Below are 21,854 nucleotides of genomic sequence, written 5' to 3' on the forward strand. Positions count from 1 at the left end.
AGGAGGGGGGGGGGGGGGTCGGTGACTGAGGAGTGTGAGGCAGGGTGGCCGGGGGTGTCAGTGACCAGGGGCTGTCAGTGACCGAGGAGTGTGTGGCAGGGTGGCCAGGGAGTGTCAGGAGGAGGGTGTTGGTGACTGAGAGGTGAAGGGGATATGAATGACCGGGGGTGTCGGTGACTGAGGAGCGTGTGGCAGGGTGGCCAGTGAGTGTCAGGAGGGGGGTGTCAGTGACTGAGGAGTGTGTGGCAGGGTGGCCAGGGAGTGTCAGGAGGGGGGTGTCGGTGACTGAGAGGTGAAGGGGGTGTGAATGACCGGGGGTGTCGGTGACTGAGGGGATGGCTGTCGTTGACGTGGGGACTGTCGGTGACGTGGAGGTGTCAATCGCTGCGACGAGGAACGAGGCGGAGTCGAGCACACCGCGCCATGACGCCCCCCCAGTTCCGAACGGTGCCGGCCTACTGGCCGCCTCGCCCCTCCCCCGGGCGGAGACAGACGGAGGTCGCGACAATAGGCTGGGCCCGCCTGTCGGCCCTGGTGAGCACGAGCGAGCGCGCCTGCGCAGGGGGTAGTCGGGCTGGAGTCGGCGGCTGCGGTGATGAGCCGGATCGGGGCTGCAGTGGCCGGAGGCGTTGCCAGGCGTGGTCGGTCCGCCAGCCCTCCTGATGGGTTCTGCACCCCCGAGAAGCGGGTCTGCGCCTGGTGGGCCATGGGCCCGGAAGGGCCCCACCCGCGGCACTGGGGCATTGAGCAGGTCTGCGACTTCCTCTGCCGCAATGGCTTTAGCGAGCCCGGCCTGCTGCGCTGTTTCCGAGGTACTGCCCGGGGCGGCGGGACCCTGCGGGAGGTCGGGGGGCCCTCTGCGAGCGCTGCCCGGCCCAGGCTCGGCTGGTGTTGCGGGCGGAGGGGGGCAGTGGGCGCGGGGAGCCGCCCGCCCAGCTGGGCAGAGTGAGGCGCTGGGCGGAGCTCGCCGTGGGGTGGTCTCTCCGCCTGAGCCCTTAGATTAGAAACTAGACAGCGCCAGCCGCGCTCCGTTCCCACCCGGCAACGTTTGGCTCAGTGCTCGGCTCCAAGCCTGTGTCCGGCCCTGTCTGACTTGTTACTTCTTACTGTGCTGGAGCTTGAGGGGAAACCCCGCAGAGAAAACAACCCATACAAGATCTTAGCAAGCGCCAGGCTTTCTTTGCATATTGCTATTATATAGGGCTTGATGTTAGCCAGGATTGGGCACGCTGATGGAGCTATACTGGGCTCCATTAGTTTCTGTGTGATTTGTACTGACGTTTACAAGTTGTCTAGGGCAAGTCTATAGTACAAAATTAGTCCACCTAAGTTATGTCAATGTCCAGCCACCACAGTAATGAAATGACTTTTGCATGCCCACACTGTGCTGCTTGTGTCGCCAGTGCGTGCCCTCACCAGGAGTGCTTGCACCAATTTAATGGACAGTGTAGGGCATTGTGGGAAGGGTTCTGAAAGGCAGCAACTGTGGATCTCAGCAATGCAGTGTTACAGTGACACTGAGCGACTCAAAAAAACCCCAAGGAGTCCTTGTGGCACCTTAGAGACTAACAAATTTATTTGGGCATAACATTCATCGGTTAGATCCCACTTCATCAGCTGTATGAAGTAAAAGATACAGGAGCAGGTATAAATACATGAAAGGATGTGGGTTGCTTTACCAAGTATTAAATCAGTCTAACAAGATAAATCAATTAACAGCAGGATATCAAAGGAGGAGAAATAACTTTTGAAGTGGTAAGAGAGTGGCCCTGTAGTGAGGCGGCCTGGCTCCCAGCCGCACCTGAGAGGGACGAGCCAGAACGGCCGCCTCAGTGGGCGGAGCCACCGCCACCTGTCCCTGCCCTTGAAGTCAAGGAGCGGGACAGGAAGTATAAAGGCCCGGGCCCAGCGCTCAGTTGCTGCCCGGCTGCTGGAGAGGACAGATGCTACTGACTGAGCTCCTGTTAGACTGAGCCTGGTACCCTGAGGAGGGCTGGCCGAGCCTTCCCTGAGCATCCCCTCGCTCCATGTCCTGAGGAGCAGCCTGACCGATCCAGCGCTCAGCACCCTGAGGAGCCCATGGTGTGGGACCAGGCGGAGGATGCTAGAGATGAGCAGGTACCAATGGAGGGGGAGATTGGAAGTAGCCCGGGGGTAGCCGACCCCAGTCTGGCTACAGCAGACTTGGAGCCAATGTTGGTGTGTTGTAGTCAGGACCCCACCGACACAGCAGCAGACTTACTGCCGCTGTTAGGGCCCCGGGCTGGGACACAGTGGAGTGGGTGGGCCTGTGTCCCCCCTGCCACCCCACTCATGGGTGGCAGTTTCCCCCTTTCACCCACGATCAGGCATAGAAGCCTGCACTTACTGTTGTTTGCTCAGCTCCTGCTTGAGAACCTGAGCCCTAAAGTACTGACTTTGTTTGCTCAACCCCTGCCTGAGGGTCTGAGCCTATGAACTACTGTTTGTTGCCCCGCCCTGACCTAGGGTTGGGCCTTAACTACTGTTGGTTTTGCTCAGCCCTGCCTCAGGGCCTGAGCCCGGGTACTACTATTTACTGTCCCGCCCTGACCTAGGGCTCGGACTCTGGAGACTGAACTGCTTACTAGCCTCGCATAGTGAGGCGGCCTGGCTCCCAGCCACACCTGAGAGGGCCGAGCCCCCACACCGGACTCTTACAGGCTCATTACAGACAGTTGACAAGAAGGTGTGAGTAACAGTAGGGAGAAATTAGTATTGAGGAAATTAGGTTTTGTAATGACCCAACCACTCTCATTCTTTATTCTCATTTATTCTTCATGTGATGGTATCTAGTTTGCAAATGTATTCAGTTCTGCAACTTCATGTTAGTCTGTTTTTGAAGTTTTTTTTATTGAAGAATTTTCACTTTAAGGTCGGTTATTGAGTGACCAGAGAGATTGAAGTGTTCTCCTACTGGTTTTTGAATGTTATGATTCCCGATATCAGATTTGTGTCCATTTAGTCTTTTGCGTAAAGACTGTCTGGTTTGGCCAATGTATGTCATCATGTGCGAGCAATGCCCCTCTGCCTCTTTCAGAGCTGAAGTTTATTAAGGCAGCATAAGTGGGTGAGTTACATTGGTGGGAGATACATTTTAGTGTAGATGCTTACAGCGTTAGGTCAGTATAAACTTCCTTATATTGGCTTAACTCTGTAGTGTAGATCAGGCCTTAGTAAAATCTTCCAAATGCAGCTAAAGAATTGTTTTCCTTCTGAGTCTGTAGGCAGCCTGAGGCAATAGCCTTGAGAAATGTGAACTCCTCCAGTTTTTTTGTGGGGGTGTTAAGCCTAATATAAATTTAAATAACGAACTTTGATTTTTTTACACTTAACGCTACACAGGCGCAGCTGTGCCACTTTAATCATAGAATCATAGAACTTAAGATCAGAAGGGACCATTATGATCATCTAGTCTGACCTCCTGCAAGATGCAGGCCACAAAAGCTGACCCACCCACTCCTGAAATAATTCTCGCCCTTGACTCAGCTGTTGAAGTCCCCAAATCCTGATTTAAAGACTTCAAGTAGCAGATAATCCTCCAGCAAGCGACCCCTGCCGCGGAGGAAGGCGAAAAACCTCCAGGGCCACTGCCAATCTACCCTGGAGGAAAATTACTTCCCGACCCCAAATATGGCGATCAGCTGAACCCCGAGCATGTGGGCAAGACTCTCCAGCCAGACACTCAGGAAAAAGACTTTCAATATCCCAACATTGACCCTCGGTACTAATTACCAGTGGTCACACGTTATTGACCTAGTGACTAAATCACGTTATCCTATCAAACCATACTGCTTCAGTGTGCAGGGGTCTCAAACATGCAGTCTGTGGGGCTCTTCTGTGTGGCCTGCCAAGCTCCCTGTGCCCCTCTGCCTACCTCCAGGCCAGGGGTGGGCAAACTACAGCCCACGGGCCGAATCTGGCCCACAGGATTGCCCCCCGTGGCGCCGCGAACCCTGTGCTGCTCCCTCAAGTGGCTGGCGGCATGTCCCTTCGGGCCGGAGGGGAGAGGGGAGGAGGCAGAAGGCTCCTGCGTTGCCTTGCTTCAAGGTACTGCCCCCTGCAGCTCCCATTGGCCGGGAACAGGGAACTGCGGCCAAAGGGACCTTCATGGGAGGTACCTGGAGGAGCAGCAGCGGAGCCCTGTGTCCACCCCCACTCCTCCAGGGGCTGTTGTTTGGCTGCTCCCTGGAGCGGAGTGGTGCCTGGCCCAGATGCATGCTGCTGCCACCCCGGAGCTACTCTATGTAAGTGGCCCTGGGTCGGAGCTCGCACCCCTCCTGCACTCCTACTCCCTGCCCTGAGCATCCGGCTGCATCCCGCACCCCTCCTGCCCTCCCTGCCCTGAGCCCCCTGCTGCATCCCTCACCCCCCTTGCACCCCACACACCAACTCCCTGCCCTGAGCCCCCTGCCACACCCTGCACCCCCTGGTGACAGGGAAGGGGCAGCATTTGGGTGGGGACTTTGCGGAAGGGGGTGGGAAGATGCGGGGCAGGGTTGGGGCCTCATGGAAGGGGTGGAGTGGGGGTGGGGCCGGGGGCAATGAGAGTGGGGGGTCACGCTCAGCGGCTTGCTATGTGAAAGGGGTCACCACTACAATAGTTTGAGAACTACTGATTTAAATCACTTTAACTACATCACTTGGATGTGGATTTTTCTCTCTCCTGAGCAATGTAGCTGAGTGATCTAAATTCCTGGCATGAGGCAATGTCTACACTAGGAAGTTGTACCACGTTAATGTCACGATTATAGTTAAAGTTGTACCACCCCCCCCCCATCTTGGTACAGATATATGGATGGTAAAGTATCTTATCCCAATATAGTGGTGACAAAACAGCAAGAGCGTACACACTACAATGGGACTTTTGTTGCAAAAAACACCCAGTTTTGGCAACAGAAAACTTCCACCCCCACAAGAGACTTTTCCTCTCCCTTCATTGTTGACAAAGAGCCAGTGTAGACACCGCTGATTGTTTCGTGCCAATATCCCACAGTGCCTGCCCTGATTGCTCTGCTCAGTGTTTTGATCTCTGCTGCCCTGCAGGCATGCACCCCTCTCCTTTCAAAGCTCCGGGAAGTATCTGTGTGCTGCTCCCTTTTGGGGAACAAAGAAAGAGCAAATCATTGGAATGCTCCTGTCCTGTCCTGCCTTGCACTAGGAACACAGCAGCAGGCAGACTGCTGCTGCAGGGGGAGGGGGGCAGACTGCTGTGCTGCTTTGCCATTCCTCAGCGCGGAGAGCTCACAGAGCTACTCATGATGCTGCTCTTGGCAGCTGAGGGGGCTGTGGGAGAACTCGGAGAGAATCCCAAGGTGCGCAGGGATCAGCTCTTCCTTCCCACAACGCTGCACCGTGGGACACATACCCATGGTGCATTGCTTACCCTGTCGATGATGGTGTCCCCAGAGAGGGAGCAAATGTGAACATCCTTGGGCGATTTTTGTTTTGTTGACTCTTGGGTGTTGACATAAGTTTAGCCAACAAAACTTGGTAGTGTTGGACTCTGGAGACTGAACTGCTTACTAGCCTCGCATAGTGAGGCGGCCTGGCTCCCAGCCGCACCTGAGAGGGCCGAGCCCCCACACCGGACTCTTACAGGCTCATTACAGACAGTTGACAAGAAGGTGTGAGTAACAGTAGGGAGAAATTAGTATTGAGGAAATTAGGTTTTGTAATGACCCAACCACTCTCATTCTTTATTCTCATTTATTCTTCATGTGATGGTATCTAGACAAGCCCTAAGGGTTGTACCAGTATTAATCAGTAAAAAATCATACCCCCTAACTGATGTCATACTGGCACAAACTCAGTGTGCAGACTAGGCCTAACCCATGATGTTTATGCTGATTTCACTTTCACTGCTTGTTGCTCTGATCACATCAACCTCTTTGAATACCTTACCAAAAGCTTGTCTCTTACACTAACAGAATTTGGTCCAATAAAAAACAGATTTAAAATTTTGTATTATGTTTTTTTTTTTAAAAAAAAGTGAATGGTACAGAGTTTAAGCATAGAAGTTTCTAGGTATCAGGGACTAACATATAGATTATCAAGGGGTGCGAAGTTTGGTTTAAGATCGGATGGTGTAAGGAATACGTAATCTGCAATATATCCGCTTGGGGGTAAAAGTTGACAGGTCAAAGTACAGACCTTGAGATATGAGGGTATGAAATTCATATAATGGCTATGTTTGGGTGTGGAGTATAATGAGTGGATACGATGTATTATCTTGCCCACCTTGTCTCTTTGACAGCCTGGAACCAACACAGCTACATCAACATGCAAACACAGTACTCTTCCATTATGTTAAAGTCAAGTTTCTTGTCCTAACTTTCAAGGCCCTTCATAGCTTTATTCTTACTGTTCTGGTTTAGGGTTTTATATGGGTCATCATTAAACATAAACTCTTCAACACTATCTAATCTTGTAATTAATCCTCTCATTGTATTGAACTCCACTCTACCAGTTTTTCCAGCCTGGACCATCTACTTGTTTGTTCTTCCATAATCATTGCTGTGCTTACTTTGACAACACCTCTTTTACTTGGAATGCTAGTCTAGGCTAGGCTAGTCTGTAGAGCTACTATTCATTCTCTTCTTTTCCCCTCCCTTCTCAGGATCTACTTTTGCTACAAGAAATATATTGCAATAAACAGCCAATATACGATGGCTAGTCTGAGGGGCAATTGAGGAAAGTCGATAGTTAATTACATATTTATGCAAAGCAAAACCAAATGTATGTAAAAAATTTTTGTCTGCCTTTGTATGTTGCTTGTCCACTTAGACTAAGATTTTGGGGACTGGAATCTACCTCTGTGTGTTCAGGGCCAACAAGGCCCTGATCCAAATAGCCTCTGGACACTACCATAATGTAAATATTATGGAAATGTGTAATACTTAATAATTCAACAATACAGATTCTAGCTCTTTTGATTTTTCTGTTAAACTAAAGCTCCTATGACTTTCATTGTTGGTGTTGGTCAAAATACTCCTTGTTGCTGATTCTTTGTATATGAATTTAGGCTTTGTCTAACATTGAGGGCCAAATGTTTTGCTAAGTGAATTTTTAAAATAAAGTAACGTGTGAAAAGAATATTGTGTGTCATTATAAATGGGGAACTTCTAGAAAATGTAATAACTATATTAGAAAATACCTTACAAATCTTACAATTTTGACCTTATCTGGAGTTTTGATTTGACCAAGGCTGGACACTATCATTGTCGCTTAACAGCATATGAATGATTTTTTTCCTCAAGAACTTAGAGCTTTAGTAAAATTGAAGTGGAGGCACTTGAGTTTCAGATGTCAAGATCTGAAATCTCATCCTACATGTGGCTCATAAATGAGATCTGGATATTTTAGGAGGATCCTATTATAAAGTGGATTATTTAGCTAACTTAAAGTAAATGTTGGACAGCAATGTGTAAATACTTCCATTGTAAAATATTCCAGAAGCTTAAATACTTATGTGAAAGCCTAGAAGTAACAGTTGTTCCTTTAACTCTTCAGAAAATCAAATCACCGGGGCAGTGCTGCCTTACCTCACTAAATCTGAACTTAAAGACCTAGGAGTTGGGTAAGAATAACTTTTACTGATATAGTAACATGAGCTAAGTTAATTTTTGAGAATGTTTCCTGTCTGAGAAATTTTGGTCATTTAATAACTCTGGGATCTTTATTTCTCCATCATTGGCTTTGTTTAACTGTCCTAAGTTTTGTCTATGCCTTAAACAAAAATTACGATGGTGGTGGTATAAAGGATCTGTTGGTGCTGATCTTCACTGAAACCAATGAAGATTTAATACTATCTTGGGGAAGAAAAGTCATCAGGTGATTCATTGAAAATGTTGTCCTTCGATTCCTGTGGTGTGATATTTCCGTATCTTGTCTTGGTTAGATCACCTCTTATTTGCTATTGTGTAATTTCAGGTATTCATGTCAAGGCTGACAGAAACGAAACACCTTGATATGCTTGGAGTGAGGTGTAAAAGTGTGTACACTTTGATCAAGAAGTACTTTATAAAAATAGGGGTTGCAATTATTTGAAAAGAGATACATAAGCCAATTGTTAAACAGAGCTAAAAACTGATTGAGGGTGTCATTTTATGTACAGCTGGCTTTGTTCTGTTACTATTGGGTTATTTGGGGGTAATATTGTGCCCTGTGGCAGAATGTATAACTATCACAACTATTATAAAAGAGAGATGAAAAACATTTGCAAGAAGAACAAGTTAAAGATGCACAAGGAGATAACTGGAACATAATGTGGGTTATTAGTTTGTAGTTTTATGTATATTATCAAGTGTTGTGGATACTGGTATATTCCATGTGCATGGCTCAGTGGAGAAGGTGCAAACTTTAGGAGGCATGTTTAAATGGGGTGCAGGGCCGGCTCTAGACCCCAGAGCGCCAAGCGCGCGCGCTTGGGGCGGCTCGCCGCCGGGAGGGCGGCAGGCGGCTCCGGCGGCCCTCCTGCAGGCATGCCTGTGGAGGGTCTGCTGGTCCCACGGCTCGGGTGGACCATCCGCAGGCATGTCTGCGGATGCTTCACCGGAGCCGCAGGAGCAGCGGACCTTCCACAGGCACGCCTGCAGGAGGTCCACCGGAGCCACGGGACTGGCGACCGCCAGAGCGCCCCCCGCGGCATGCCGCCCTGCTTGGGGCGGCGCAATTGCTAGAGCCTGTAATATTTGTGCAGGACTCAGATACTATAGTGATAAGCACCAGAGAAAAGTCCACGAGGAAATTAATAATTCTGTCTTCAGAGTAAGATTTGAAGAGTGTGCAGTAAATAAATACCAACTCTTCACCTCTTCTGAGTGTTGTGAAAATCAATTACAGGCAAGTCTCATCTTACGCTGGGGTTACGTTCTGCTGTCAGTGTGTAAAGCAAAAACTGCGTATAATGAAAATTACATTGAGTACAATGGCGGGCGGAATCGCCCGCACTACAGGTACAGTATTTAAATTATTTCTTTTTGTTTTTGCTGACCGTGCAAAGCTGAGACTCGCCTGTAATATTTGTGCAGGACTCAGATATGATAGTGATAAGCACCAGAGAAAAGTCCATGAGGAAATTAATAATTCTGTCTTCAGAGTAAGATTTGAAGAGTGTGCAGTAAATAAAGCCTGGAGCCATGCACTGACAACAAGGAGAAAACCCAGGAAATGAGGAATGCCTTCAGAAAATGAATGCACAGAGTGACCACCCATAAAAGTGGTCTTGATTAGCATCACATAGGAACTCTCCACCTTGGCGATTAGCTGCATCATCACCTTATTTATAATAATTGTTAAAAATAAACCTACATTACTGTAGTTAAGGTTGGCTGGTGATAGCTTTTGCTCTCCCAAAATGTCAAATTCAGCAAGAATCAATCTTGTGAAAACCAAGAAATACATGCAACTGTAACTCTGCACCCCCTTGGTTGGCAACACACACTGGTAATTAGGTGTATGCTGTCCAGCTGCATTTACTGTTTTGGGGGTAGCTGTATTGAATGGTGGAGGAAAGCTTTTTTCTGTTTAGCCCCAAACACTATGAGACTGATCTATGCTCTCAGATTTAGTGTGTTTCTGCAGAGAGGCAGTAGTAACGTTGCTATGACTAGTACAGACCAGGTTCAGATATTGCAAAAGCAGCAAAGAATCCTGTTGCACCTTATAGACTAACAGACGTTTTGCAGCATGAGCTTTCGTGGGTGAATACCCACTTCTTCGGATGCAAGTAGTGGAAATTTCCAGGGGCAGGTATATATATGCAAGCAAGAAGTAAGCTAGAGATAACGAGGTTAGTTCAATCAGGGAGGATGAGGCCCTGTTCTAGCAGTAGAGGTGTGAAAACCAAGGGAGGAGAAACTGGTTCTGTAGTTGGCAAGTTTTCACACCTCTACTGCTAGAACAGGTGATGATGCGACTACACTGAGGCCTGGTCTACACATAGCTTTTGTACAGGTATAACTATTTTGTTTAAGAACGTGATTTTTATTTTATTTTATTTTATTTTATTTTTTTACACAGAACTACTTATACCAATACAAGCCATACTGTGGAGGAAGTTATACTGGTATAAATTGGCTTATATTAGTACAGCCTATTCCCCTTCATAGATGGGATTAAGATCTTGTCTACACAGTAAAGTTTAACCAGGTTTTTGTCATACATTTTTTTTACACACAAAACCTGTGAGAAAAACAGTGTTAAATTTGCAAGTCAGGCACTCAAGTTAGGAAATGCCAGAATTAGGGTGCTAATGCAACCAAATTCACCTTTCTTGAATTCCAGTACCATTATAATTACATGATCACATACTACTTTTTCCACAGGACTCCTACCTCATTCCATGCAAAGAATGGAGAGTGTTCGCTGGTAAGGCAGTTACATGCTCCCTGGAGAACTGGATTCTATCCCTGCCTCTGCCACAGAGTTCCTATGTGATGCTAATCAAGACCACTTTTATGGGTGGCCACTCTGTGCATTCATTTTCTGAAGGCATTCCTCATTTCCTGGGTTTTCTCCATGTTGTTCAGTGCATGGCTCCAGGCTTTATTTACTGCACACTCTTCAAATCTTACTCTGAAGACAGAATTATTAATTTCCTCGTGGACTTTTCTCTGGTGCTTATCACTATCGTATCTGAGTCCTGCACAAATATTACAGGCGAGTCTCAGCTTTGCACGGTCAGCAAAAACAAAAAGAAATAATTTAAATACTGTACCTGTAGTGCGGGGGATTCCGCCCGCCATTGTACTCAATGTAATTTTCATTATACGCAGTTTTTGCTTTACACACTGACAGCAGAACGTAACCCCAGCGTAAGATGAGACTTGCCTGTAATTGATTTTCACAACACTCAGAAGAGGTGAAGAGTTGGTATTATCCCTCATTTTATAGATGGGGCAGAGAGATTAAGGTCAAAACTGTCCACTAATTTTGGGTGCCCAATCTGAGATACCCAAGACCTAATTTTTCAGAGAGGTAGGAATTAGTGTGTTCAGCACCTAACTCCCAGTGACTGCAGTTTCAGGTCTGAGTGCTCAGCACTTCTGCAAATCAGACACAAGAGTCTCAAATCAGGCACCAGATGAGGATCACACAGTGAGCACCTGTGAACAGTTTGGTATAAGTCACTTGCCCAGCACCACACAGGAACTCTGTGGCAGAGGCAGAGATAGAATCCCATTCTTTAGGGAAGCATTAAACTGACTAACTATGAGACCATCTCATTGCTGTAATCCTCAGCCTCATTCATTACACACTTTCCAACTTCAGTAAGAAATGAAGTAGGAGTCTTACAGACAACAGCCTCCTTTACTGTACAAACCTGATTGATCCCCAGAACAGATCCTGTCTGTTCACTGAATAAGCAGGGATCTTATGGGGGAAAAAATATGTGATCATGTAACTAAAGATTCTCAGTTTATAATTTCAGGATCTCAAAGCACTTTACAAAGGTGTTATACACTGATGGTACTTTGCATTAATATATCAAGGTGTGTGGGTGCACAAATAACTTTAAAGTCAGTTTTGTATTTAATCTAGTGTTAAATTCTAATTTGTTTGTTTAATGCTGCCCACTAGCCACCCCATCAGGGGCGGCTCTAGCAATTGCGCCGCCCCAAGCAGGGCGGCATGCCGTGGGGGGCGCTCTGGCGGTCGCCAGTCCCGTGGCTCCGGTGGACCTCCTGCAGGCGTGCCTGTGGAAGGTCCGCTGGTCCTGTGGCTCCGGTGAAGCATCCGCAGACATGCCTGCGGATGGTCCACCCGAGCCGTGGGACCAGCGGACCCTCCGCAGGCATGCCTGCAGGAGGGCCGCCGGACGACCAGACCACAGGCATGCCTGCGGGAGGTCCACCAGAGCTGCCTGCCGCCCTCCCGGTGGCAAGCCACGCCAAGCCTCAGCATGGCTTTTTATTACTTTACCAGTTTTTATTGACATTAGGAACACCTGAGCCACAATGTCTCAGTACATTTCAGATGCTTTATTTCATAAGATGGGGGGAGAACATGTCCTCCTGGGAGTTCCCCTAATTTTCCTGCCACATACAGTAATAGCCCTAGAAGGTATAAGGGATTATTCACCTTGATTTTCATCCACTCCAAGGTTTTTTATCTCGGTGGGAGATGTGGCTCTACATAAAGGTACCAGAGCTGAGAGCTATTTCTCTGACTTGCATCGCTTTTCTCCCCTCATAAAATCTGAATCTGTTTTAATTCTGATGGACAACAGTATGGGAATGTATTACACAGACCACCAAAGAAGGGTTTCCTTTAGTCCAGCTGTTCTCAAACTTTGGGTCCGGGACCCCAAAGTGGGTCGCAACCCCGTTTTAATGGGGTCTCCAGGGCTGGCATTAGACTTGCTGGGGTCTGGGGCCGAAGCCCACTGCCCAAGGGCTTCAGCCCTGAGTGGCGGGGCTCAGGTTACAGGCCCCCCCACCTGGAGCTGAAGCCCTTTGGCTTTGGCCCTCTGCCTGGGGTGGTGGGCACAGGAAGGCTCAGGTCTAGGTCCCTCCTCCTGGGGTTGTGTAGTAATTTTTGTTCTCAGAAGGTGGTCGTGGTGCAGTGAAGTTTGAGAACCTCTGCTCTAATCAATTGTATCCAGGAAATTTCCCATTCATACAGTTCAGTGTCGTCATTGGATGTCTCCAATATCTCATCAACCAAGGAAAAATGATGTATTGATAGCATATTTGAAAAGAGTTTTTCACTCAATAGTACAAGTGCAAGGGATCTGTTGTAGAACAAAATATACAAGTGGGGTAAATATCCCTGGGAAAAGGTTTGAGGTACTCTGCTTGTGTATGGTTCTGATCCAAAGACAAGCAAGTCGTAACATCAGTATTACACTCTCTTCCTACACCAAAAGCAGGAACTTGTTATGAGTTTTTTTGGAATATTGGTCCAATTGGTACCAAGTTGATGACAAAATTGCTCATCTCGAATCATAGCTAATGGCATCAGTATCATGGTGTATGCTATTAATATCCATAAAGTCCAGCTTTTCAAACAGCTGGGTCTACTGCCTGTGAGATAAGGCAGAAATCTTCACCAAGGTTCATAGTTTCTTTGGTCAACACCTTGACTCTAGATTGCTTGGTTTCTTGATTGTTATGCTGAGGTCTAACAGAAAAACAAGAGTTTGTGATCAGTCAAACCTGCTGCGTCTTGAAAGCAATCTCTCATCTGGGCAGTGGACCTGATAAAGTTCTTGGTTGTTGTTTTAGACTGTTTAAATGAAGATGCCATTCCTAACAGCTTAACCATTAGGCATGTATCTCAGTAACTATCTCCTTCAAGTTGCATTTTTACTGAACAAGTGGTCCTGCTCACATCTCTGTCCCAATAGTCTAAAATGTCTGAGATTTCCATCTCTCTCAGGCCTCTGGAGTGTCTGTGTGTTCCTGGGCCTCCTTACCTGTCTCCCTGAACGTAATCATACATTTGCATGTTCAGAGCTTATCTACAAGTTTCTCCCATCACTTGGAGAAATGGAGCTTAACTGAGGAGCCAATCCATCAAGGTCCAAAGATTGTCCATTTATCACACTATGTCAATCACAGTTAACTTGATCTGACAGGGCTTTATCTTCCTGGAATTGTCAGTCCTCATCCAGGACAAAGGCAGCATCTATGGCATGCTGTCATGTTGTCTTAGTCACATCATATTGTATGACTGATACTGCAGATATGTGTGTGTTGGGAATTTTTTTCCTTCATTAAGACTTCTTTTGGGAGAGCAAGATCAGTTGCTTCTATTCACTCTTGACCTGGCATCCAGAGCTGATTTTTCTTTGACAGTGCTGCTGTGCTTTTTTTACCTAAAACTCCACAGCCCACCTTCCTGAGGGTTGTACTACTTGTTAAATTTCCACAAGTGGGAATATACACAGGCCACTTGAGGAAATGAAGGTTACATTGTTACCTAGGGTTCTTTCAACCCAAAGCTCTTGGTAACTTTTACTCTGTGCGAGGTGGTGTCCGGAAATAAATCAGGGGAGACGTGGCCGTCCGACCAATTAGATGGCTGGCACAAACAGGACAACACGAGTGCTTTCACTTAAAGCTTACACAGGTCCACAACAGATTAGTAAAACACCCCCAACCCTTGATAATTACCAAAGCTGAGTGTGGCTCTCGAGTGAAACAGTGGCAGGCTTCCAGTGGCCAAATCTTCTGTCTGCTGGTGGGGACCGCAAGATGTATCCAGAGAGAGTGTCCAAAAAGAGTCCCCAAATGAGTCCAACTATCTCAAGCTTTTCCCCCTTAATTATACATTAGTAATAGAATGACATGTCCCTTAAAGAGAACTTGTTAAGCAAGCAGTTCCAATGGGCAAGCAAGGGGCGCCTTCTGATTATTGATTAACCAGGTGAGGGTTTTTCCACATTTTCAGCCTTGAGACCCCAGTAGACATACATGCATTTTAAAAGAGCAGGAATCAGCAACTTCAACACAATTCTTATTAGGAAGGACACAGGGTCAAGCTGCCCTTTCTGTGGCACCCCCCACACCTTTAACAACAAGCCATAGTGGTTTCAGGCACTTTACTGGTTTGCCAAAGGCTCCCCGTACAACATACCCTGTAATCAGAGTTCTTTCAGATGAGCCTCTGCCTGTTAACAGTCCCTGCCCACCTTCCGTACTACTTCAGAATTCCCGAATTAGTGGAAGGAACTGACTGGTGGTTGGGGCCACTCAGCCTTTTGTACACTCAGAACCTTCCAGTATGCAAAGGAGCAGGAGGGGGTGAGTGGGCCCCAATGGTGACTGCTTTTGAGAAGGTTCTGGAAGCTCATGGCATTGGTGCCATGATCCCAGAAATGAATGTAAAGAGGCTCATCTCGAAGAACTCTGTTTACAGGTAAGTAACCTTCATTTTCCTTGTGTTCATGGTTTTGAATTGTAGAACAAGTGGATTTAGCAACCATCACTGTTTGCAAACCATTTTGTATGGGTATACACATGGTTTATTTTCCTTGCCTATCTTAACCTCAGTGAGGTGCTAGCTTTTATAAATGAATGTTTTTAAAACTATTTGAGATGCTTTCCTGAAAGCCATAGTAGAAGTGCATATTGCTGTTTCGTATTACCATAGCAAATGAGGTAAAAAATAATGAATTTATACAAGCAGCTTTGTAAATAGTTAAATTAGTGTTAGTTATTTTGCTTTTCAATTTATAGTAATTTTCAAATCTTCTTGATATTTCCAGACCCTTGGAATTGAGACTGAAATTGCTTGTTTGCCTGCAAAAACTAGAACAAAATCATGCTGATATAATGAAGGTAAGTGTAAGGTCATGTTGATCTGTAACCAGGATCTAAACTCGTAGGAATAAATTCCTGATTTGAAGATGGGACTTGGATTCTCTCTCCCCACCCTCCCCTCCCCCCAGTGTCATTTGAGGAACTGTTTTAATTGTATTTACATAAAAGAATCTCAAGGTAATGTGTTGTTGGAATAATTATATTTAAGTGATTATAAAAGTAGGCAAAGGAAGATAAAAATAGAAGCTCTGCTTAACATATCTGGGCACGTTTCTATACTTGCAATGGTGTTGTGCAGCTGAGTCCTTTCTAATAGGTGAAACAGCTTCTTGCAGGTCCCCATTTAGTATTGTGACAAAATGGCCGATGTTGGTATGGTGCGTCTACGCTTTTCTTGGCGGGGGGGGGCTAAGATGCCACCTCTTGCCCCTGCTCTTGGGGCGCCGAAGGCCCTGCTAGTGGCCTGGGAAGGTGGTGGAGGAGGGGTCTGGGTTTGCTCCTCACTCTGAGCCCCAGCCTCTCTCAACCCCTGCGGGTTTCTTACTCTGTTCCCCCTTGGGTAGGGCTACCCTCAGTCCTTGATGCTGGGGGAGGGAGTCTGCCTGCCCTGCCGGGGTAGGGTCTCCCTTCCTCTTGGTTCTCTGGTCTTTCAATTGTCAGCAACACACCTCCAAACTTCAGTCCTCTCTTCTTCCTCGCACACCCTGACTGCATGAAGCAGGGGTGTTTATTAGGTTCCTAACAGGACCTTAATTGACTACAGGTGCTCCAATTAACCTGTGGCAACCCTCCCATGTCTATGGGAAACCCCGCCTTAATTAGCCTAGGGTTTATATATTTCCCCTCTACCACTCTCCCACTGCTCCCCGGCCCTGCTGTATCATAATTATCATAGAAGGCACATATAGAGAGAGCATTAATATTAAAAGGGTAGTTGTACAGAGATACTGAAATTAAATAGTAATTTTTGTTGCCTCAGTCTGCTTTACTTAAATATTCATAATTAAGTCTTTACCTTGTGCTTTGGCAGAATGAATGCGCAGATTTATAAAGTATTTAAATTTGTATCTTTGGTAGTTCATTACCAAAATGTTTCTAAAATGTATAATTTTACTTAAAGGTGACCTACAAAAAACTTAAGTTGGAGTTGCCTTTTTTTGCTGCTTTGTGTTGTAGAAAGGAAGCCTTGATAATTTATTCTCTGCTTGCTGTCCTTCCTAACCCTGTGAACTCTGTTTGTATTTCTAAAAGCAAGCAATGCCAAGTCTGCTCTTCCCTAGCATTGGTGATGGACTCTTGTCTCAGAAATGTAGTGTGGGCTCTTACTTTAATTGACAGAGTAGGTAAATTGACTCTACAATAATACATCCTTTTTCCCATGTGTTAGGAATTTGAGTTAAATAGGAGTCGACAAGGTTTTAAATTGGCTGGATGGAAATCCCTTACCCTCTGTTATTTATCTATAACTCTTTTAATGTCATAACTTCACTATTTTCCAGTACTATGGCATTTTCCAGGATAGAGAAGAACTGAATTTTAATGTTTTTAAAAAAAAAGTTGACAACTTTTCAGACTTCCTTTATCACAGAGAGGCAAGCCCATTCCCTTTTTTGTAGGTCATATTTTTAAATCTTAGTTTCAATGGTGTTTGAAATTTTCTAGGTTTTTAATGATCCTATTCACGGCCATATTGAAATACATCCTCTCCTCGTTCGAATCATTGACACACCTCAGTTTCAACGCCTGCGATATATAAAACAGCTAGGAGGCACTTACTATGTTTTCCCAGGAGCATCGCACAACCGTTTTGAACACTCCTTGGGGTAAGGCAATATTCTCGTGCATATAAATCTTCTCCATTTTGATTTCTCTGCCAAGGTTATCTTCCTTTCCACCAATCTGGAGCGACTGTAAGGCTGGTCTGGTGTACTGTGTCTAGTTGGAACTTAAAACTAGCATTTTAGACAATGAGGATACACTATCTGAATTGTTACTTGAGGTTTGTTTCTAGAGGTGAGCAAAAAAAAAATTACTAGGCTTTGAGAAACTTCTGTCAGAGTGAAAAGATGGTGGTACTTCTCAGTTTAGAGATGAGAGGATATGATAGAGGTAATAATATGTAGAGAAGGTAGATCATGCATTAATCCTTCCCTTTTTTCATAACAAGAATAAGGGGTCATTCAATGAGATTGAATGAGACATGTAAAGTTGATTAAAAGAAATATTCTTTTATAATGAATAATAAACCTATGAAACTCATTGCCACAATATATAATTAGGGCCAAGAGGTCAGAAGAATTAAAAAAATGGTTAGGTATTCCTGTGGATAATGAGAATGTCTACAGTTGCATAAAATAGGATTCAAAATAAGGGATATAAACTCATGCTCCAGGGTGTAAGCCAATCAATAACTGATTGCGTTAGAAAGGAACTTCCATAATCAGGTTATTCCCTAGTTGTTCAGTGATTTATTTATTTATTTGCATCCTCTGAGGCATCTGGTTACTGGCCATCGTCAGGGTACTGGATTGGATGGACTAGTGTCAACAATTCCAGTGTCTCTCTGGAGGTTGGAGGAGTTGAAGGAAATAAGGGCAGCCATCCAAGCAGGAGCAAGCTTGTGCAGGGACTTGAAAATGAGGATAAAGATTTTGACTTTGTGGTAGGTGAAGGAAGCCATTGAAAGGGTTTGAGTTGGAGTTACAAGAGGAAGATGACTTTGGTAGCAGAAATTTTGACTGACTAACGTGGGAAGAGGGGAGAAAGCTGTAATCAAAGGGTATTCTTATGAGGTTGAGATGGAATTCTTGAGGTCAGGACTCCTTGGATGTGAAATCTGTTGCTTGTTTCCTTCAAATATTTTTTTCCATGGTGTAGGTTTTAAAAAAGGAAATAACTAGCTTCCATAACTGGACTGAAGTTTAGGTTTTGAGCATCTGTTGCTTCTCTCTACTGCACTAGAGCTATGGTTTACAACAGCCAAGTCAGAGTTGAATTGGCAATTTCTCTTGTTTTCTAAACTTCAAATTATTAACTTTATCTCATATTTTCTGCCTGGAACAGGGTAGGCTATCTGGCAGGATGTCTGGTCCGGGCATTACACGAAAGACAGCCAGAGTTGGAAATAAACCAGCGAGATATTCTCTGTGTTCAGATTGCTGGACTTTGTCACGATTTAGGTAAGCATCTCTCTAGAACAATTGTTTGGTAGTGTAAACGGGCTACTCACCGCCGCGGCGCCTCCCGATGGTTTTTCCGTGGAATTAGCTCTTTTCCAGCCCGGAGCGCCCTCTGCTGGCCGGTGATCCGCCTGTTTTCTTATCGGCCCGGTGCCCCTTTAACTGGGTTTCCGCCTCCCCGGGGAACCCCCACCCTGGTTTTCCCCGCTTCGCCTCAGAATGGCTACTGCCCAGTCGGGCTCTAGCCCCAGCTCCTGGGACAGACTGCAGTATCCACCTTCTCATCACAGGCAAAGGGGTTTGGACCTGGTGCTCTTCCTACCCCTGGGTTGCCCCTTGCAACCCCCAGTACCTGTGGCCTATCGCTAGGCTGCAGCCTGGGGTTTTTCTGGCTCGAGCTCCCCAGCTCCCTAGCCTGTTCCCAGCCCTGCTTCACCCAGGTACTTTAGCTCTGCTCATAAGCAGCCAGGCCCATCCCTCTCTGAAGGCAGAGAGAGTGTCTGGGCTCTGGCTTCCCTGCCTTCTTATAAGCCCCAGGGCTTCAGTTTGGGGCGTGGCCCCAGCTGCGGTCACTTCCTTACTCAGCCCAGCTTCCAGAGCTATGCCTCTCAAGCCCTGGCAGGCAGCATTTCAAGCCCCTCTGGGCAGGAGCAGGGTCCACCCTGCTCCAGGGAGCGCTCTGTCTGCTTGGGCTGCCCTGCTGGCTGGAGTGCTCCCCCTTCTCTGGCTGCCTTGCTGGCTGGAGCTCCTTCTCCCTTCCTGGGCTGCTGCTGGCTGGAGGACTCCTTCCTGGAATGCTACTGCTGCTGCTGAGCAAGTGAGTGAGGGGTGGGGGGGGCCTTGCTGGCCAGCCCCCACTCCCCCTCTCTGGAGGGAGGAGCCAGGACCCCACCACCACCACTATAGCTACCACCTGGGGGGGGGTCCTTCCTGCCTGGCCACCAGGGCTGCTGGAGGAGGAGCTGCTGCTGCTGCTGCTGGAGCTGTGTTCATCCTGGGGAGCTGCTGGAGCCTGGAGGAGGACTGAGAAGACCACCGGCTGCTGGGAAGTGCACAGGAATCTGAAGACCACTGTGGAGGGGGCCTTAAAAACTGAGTAACTTTTTGACTGTGCTCTAGTGGTGGGGTTTAGACTGTGTTTGTGGGGACACGGGGGTGTGGCGTGGAGCCTCCCCCCTGGTCCATCTGTGTCCCCCCCCAACCCCCACCACCACCGCTGCCCCCTCCACCACCCCTGCAGTCCCTTACCATCTGCCTCAGTTCCTGCCTCTGGGACTCAGCTGCTCGCCTGGCCTGCCACGCCCTATTGCCACCGTTTGGGCCTCCAGCGGCAGCCAGCTAGCCATTGACTGTGCACAAGTGCTTGTGGGTGCACGCACCCCCCCTTTCCCCTGGACTGACCCCTTCCCCTCTGCAACAGGCCCCCTAGCTTTGCCCCTTGTTGCCTGCTCCGTTTGCCCCTTGTGGCCCCCCCTGCCCCGCCCAGCCCGGCTTCAGTTTGTTTGCCAGCCCCACCCGTCTCCCTTTGCAGCTTTGTTTGTCCTGCCCCGGCCCTGAAGCCAGCCCCTTGGTCCCTCTGCCCCACTCCCAGCCCGGTTGCTCCCCTCCCTCTGCGGTCCCTTGCCCTGATTAGCCCCTCCCCTCGTGCACCCATAGCTCCATCAGTGCGCTTGTGCCTCTCCCCTGTTTGAGTTGCCCATCCTGCACTGCACCCCCCATTGCTCTTGTTTCCCCCGCCCCCTCCCTTAGTGCAGCTAGAGGAGCCGGATTTTGCTCCTGTGTCGGTACCTGACCCCCCCCCCCCCCCAAGTCCTTGATAGTCCCCGTATCTGCACCACCCTCCCCATTGTTGGCACCCTCCTCCCTGCCCACAGCCTAGCAGGGAGGAGTAGGTGACCTGTCCCTTACCCCTCCGCCCCCTTTCTCCGGTGTTTGCCCTCCCTCCCCATTCAGCAAGGCGGGAGGCGTGGCGGGTGGGATTCCCGGGACGACGTCTGTCCCCCCTCCCTCGCCTGCTCCCCCCAAACGCCTCCCGGTCTCAACCTCAACCGCCGCTGCCGGACCACCTGCCACCGCTCCTGCCGAGGCGCCGGCAGCGGCGACCGACGGGGTGCCCTCTGCTGCTGCCACGTCCCTCGCCCCTTCTGCCTCTGGGGGAGCCCCCCCAGCCGGCGGGAAGGGCCAGGGCAAAAAGAAGGGGAAGGGCCCCGCTAGAAAGGCTAAGCCCTCCATGGCGGGGCCTGCCACCGCTGCTGCGGCCCCGCCTCCGGCCGCGGCGTCCCTCCCCGCTGTCCCCTCCACCAGCTCTGCGGGTGCCCCTCCCCTTGCCCCCAGGGTGTACGCCCAGGTGGCGGCGGCCCCCCCGCCTGCTGCTACGTCATCTCCCCCGACCGCTGCCTCCGCTACCATCTACAGATGCCGAGGCCCCTTCCCCACCTTGACCAGGAAGCATGGCGTCCGTTGCCTCCTGGTGCCCGCCTCACCCCACGTGGAGACCTACGTGTGGGCGTTGGCGAGGGTGGTGGGGCCCACGGCCATCGTGGCGGCCTCCAAGATGTACGACAAGGTGGTCTTCTTCCTTGCCTTGGAGGCTGCCGCCCAGGAGGCGGTGGAGAAGGTCCTGGCGGTGGGGGGCATATTCGTCCCCCTGGAGCCGCTGGAGGACGTGGGTGTCCGTCTGGTCCTGACCTCCGTCCCTCCCTTCCTGCCCAATGCTGCCCTGTTACCCGCCCTCTCGACCCTGGGGAAGCCCATTTCCATTGTGAGCCCTCTCCCCTTGGGCTGCAAGGACCCCGCCCTCCGTCACGTCCTCTCGTTCCGCCGGCAGGTGCAGCTTCAGCTGCCGCCGGCGGCACGTGGCGGAGAGGCGCTCGAGGGGTCCTTCCTGGTCCCCTTTCAGGGGGCCCAGTACCGGGTGCACTACTCCACGGGGGAGGCCCGGTGCTACCTCTGCCGGGCGACGGGGCACGTCCGGAGGGACTGCCCTTTGGCCCGGCTCGGAGGAGCTCTCGGGACCCCCGAGCCCCGGCACAGCACTGGCCTTGTCATCGCCGGCGCCCCCGGCTGCCCGGTACCCAGAGCCGCCCCTCCTCCTCAGCCCATCACTGCTCCCGCTCGGGCCTCAGGGGGTCATCCTCCAGGGCGCCCTGATGAGCGGGAGAGCCCCGCCTCCGCTACCTGCACTCTGGCGGGGCCTGTGGAGGAGGGTGCGGCAGGGATACTGCCGGGCGTGGGAGAGGGCTCTCCCCAGGGGGACTCATCCCTCCTTCCTGTTGTTCCACCAGTGCCTCTCCCAGCCCCCAAACCGTCTTCCTTGCCCCCTGACCCAATCCTTGTTGACCAGCCCGCAGGCGATGCCATGGAGGGCTGGACCCGGGTGGAGGGTAAG

The 21,854-nt window shown here is 49.0% G+C and overlaps 1 protein-coding gene across 3 annotated transcripts in view; it reads left to right on the top strand.

Moving 5' to 3' along the window:
• The first annotated feature begins 544 nt into the window (after positions 1-544).
• The window catches only part of SAMHD1 (SAM and HD domain containing deoxynucleoside triphosphate triphosphohydrolase 1), a 74,241-nt gene continuing 52,931 nt past the window's right edge, over positions 545-21,854 (top strand). Inside the window, exons 1-5 of one of the 3 annotated variants that reach the window (XM_039497985.1) lie at positions 545-812; positions 7,531-7,597; positions 15,233-15,305; positions 16,950-17,110; positions 18,351-18,466. In XM_039497985.1, coding sequence (XP_039353919.1) covers positions 596-812; positions 7,531-7,597; positions 15,233-15,305; positions 16,950-17,110; positions 18,351-18,466 — 634 coding nt within the window. In that variant the 5' untranslated portion in view covers positions 545-595. Of the gene's footprint in view, positions 813-1,914; positions 2,119-6,644; positions 6,757-7,530; positions 7,598-15,232; positions 15,306-16,949; positions 17,111-18,350; positions 18,467-21,854 lie in introns of those variants that run through there. The other 2 variants (XM_039497986.1, XM_039497987.1) reach the window with 2 other exon arrangements.

Source organism: Mauremys reevesii, linkage group 13, assembly GCF_016161935.1.
Source record: "Mauremys reevesii isolate NIE-2019 linkage group 13, ASM1616193v1, whole genome shotgun sequence".
In the NCBI taxonomy this organism is placed as follows: Eukaryota; Metazoa; Chordata; order Testudines; family Geoemydidae; genus Mauremys; species Mauremys reevesii.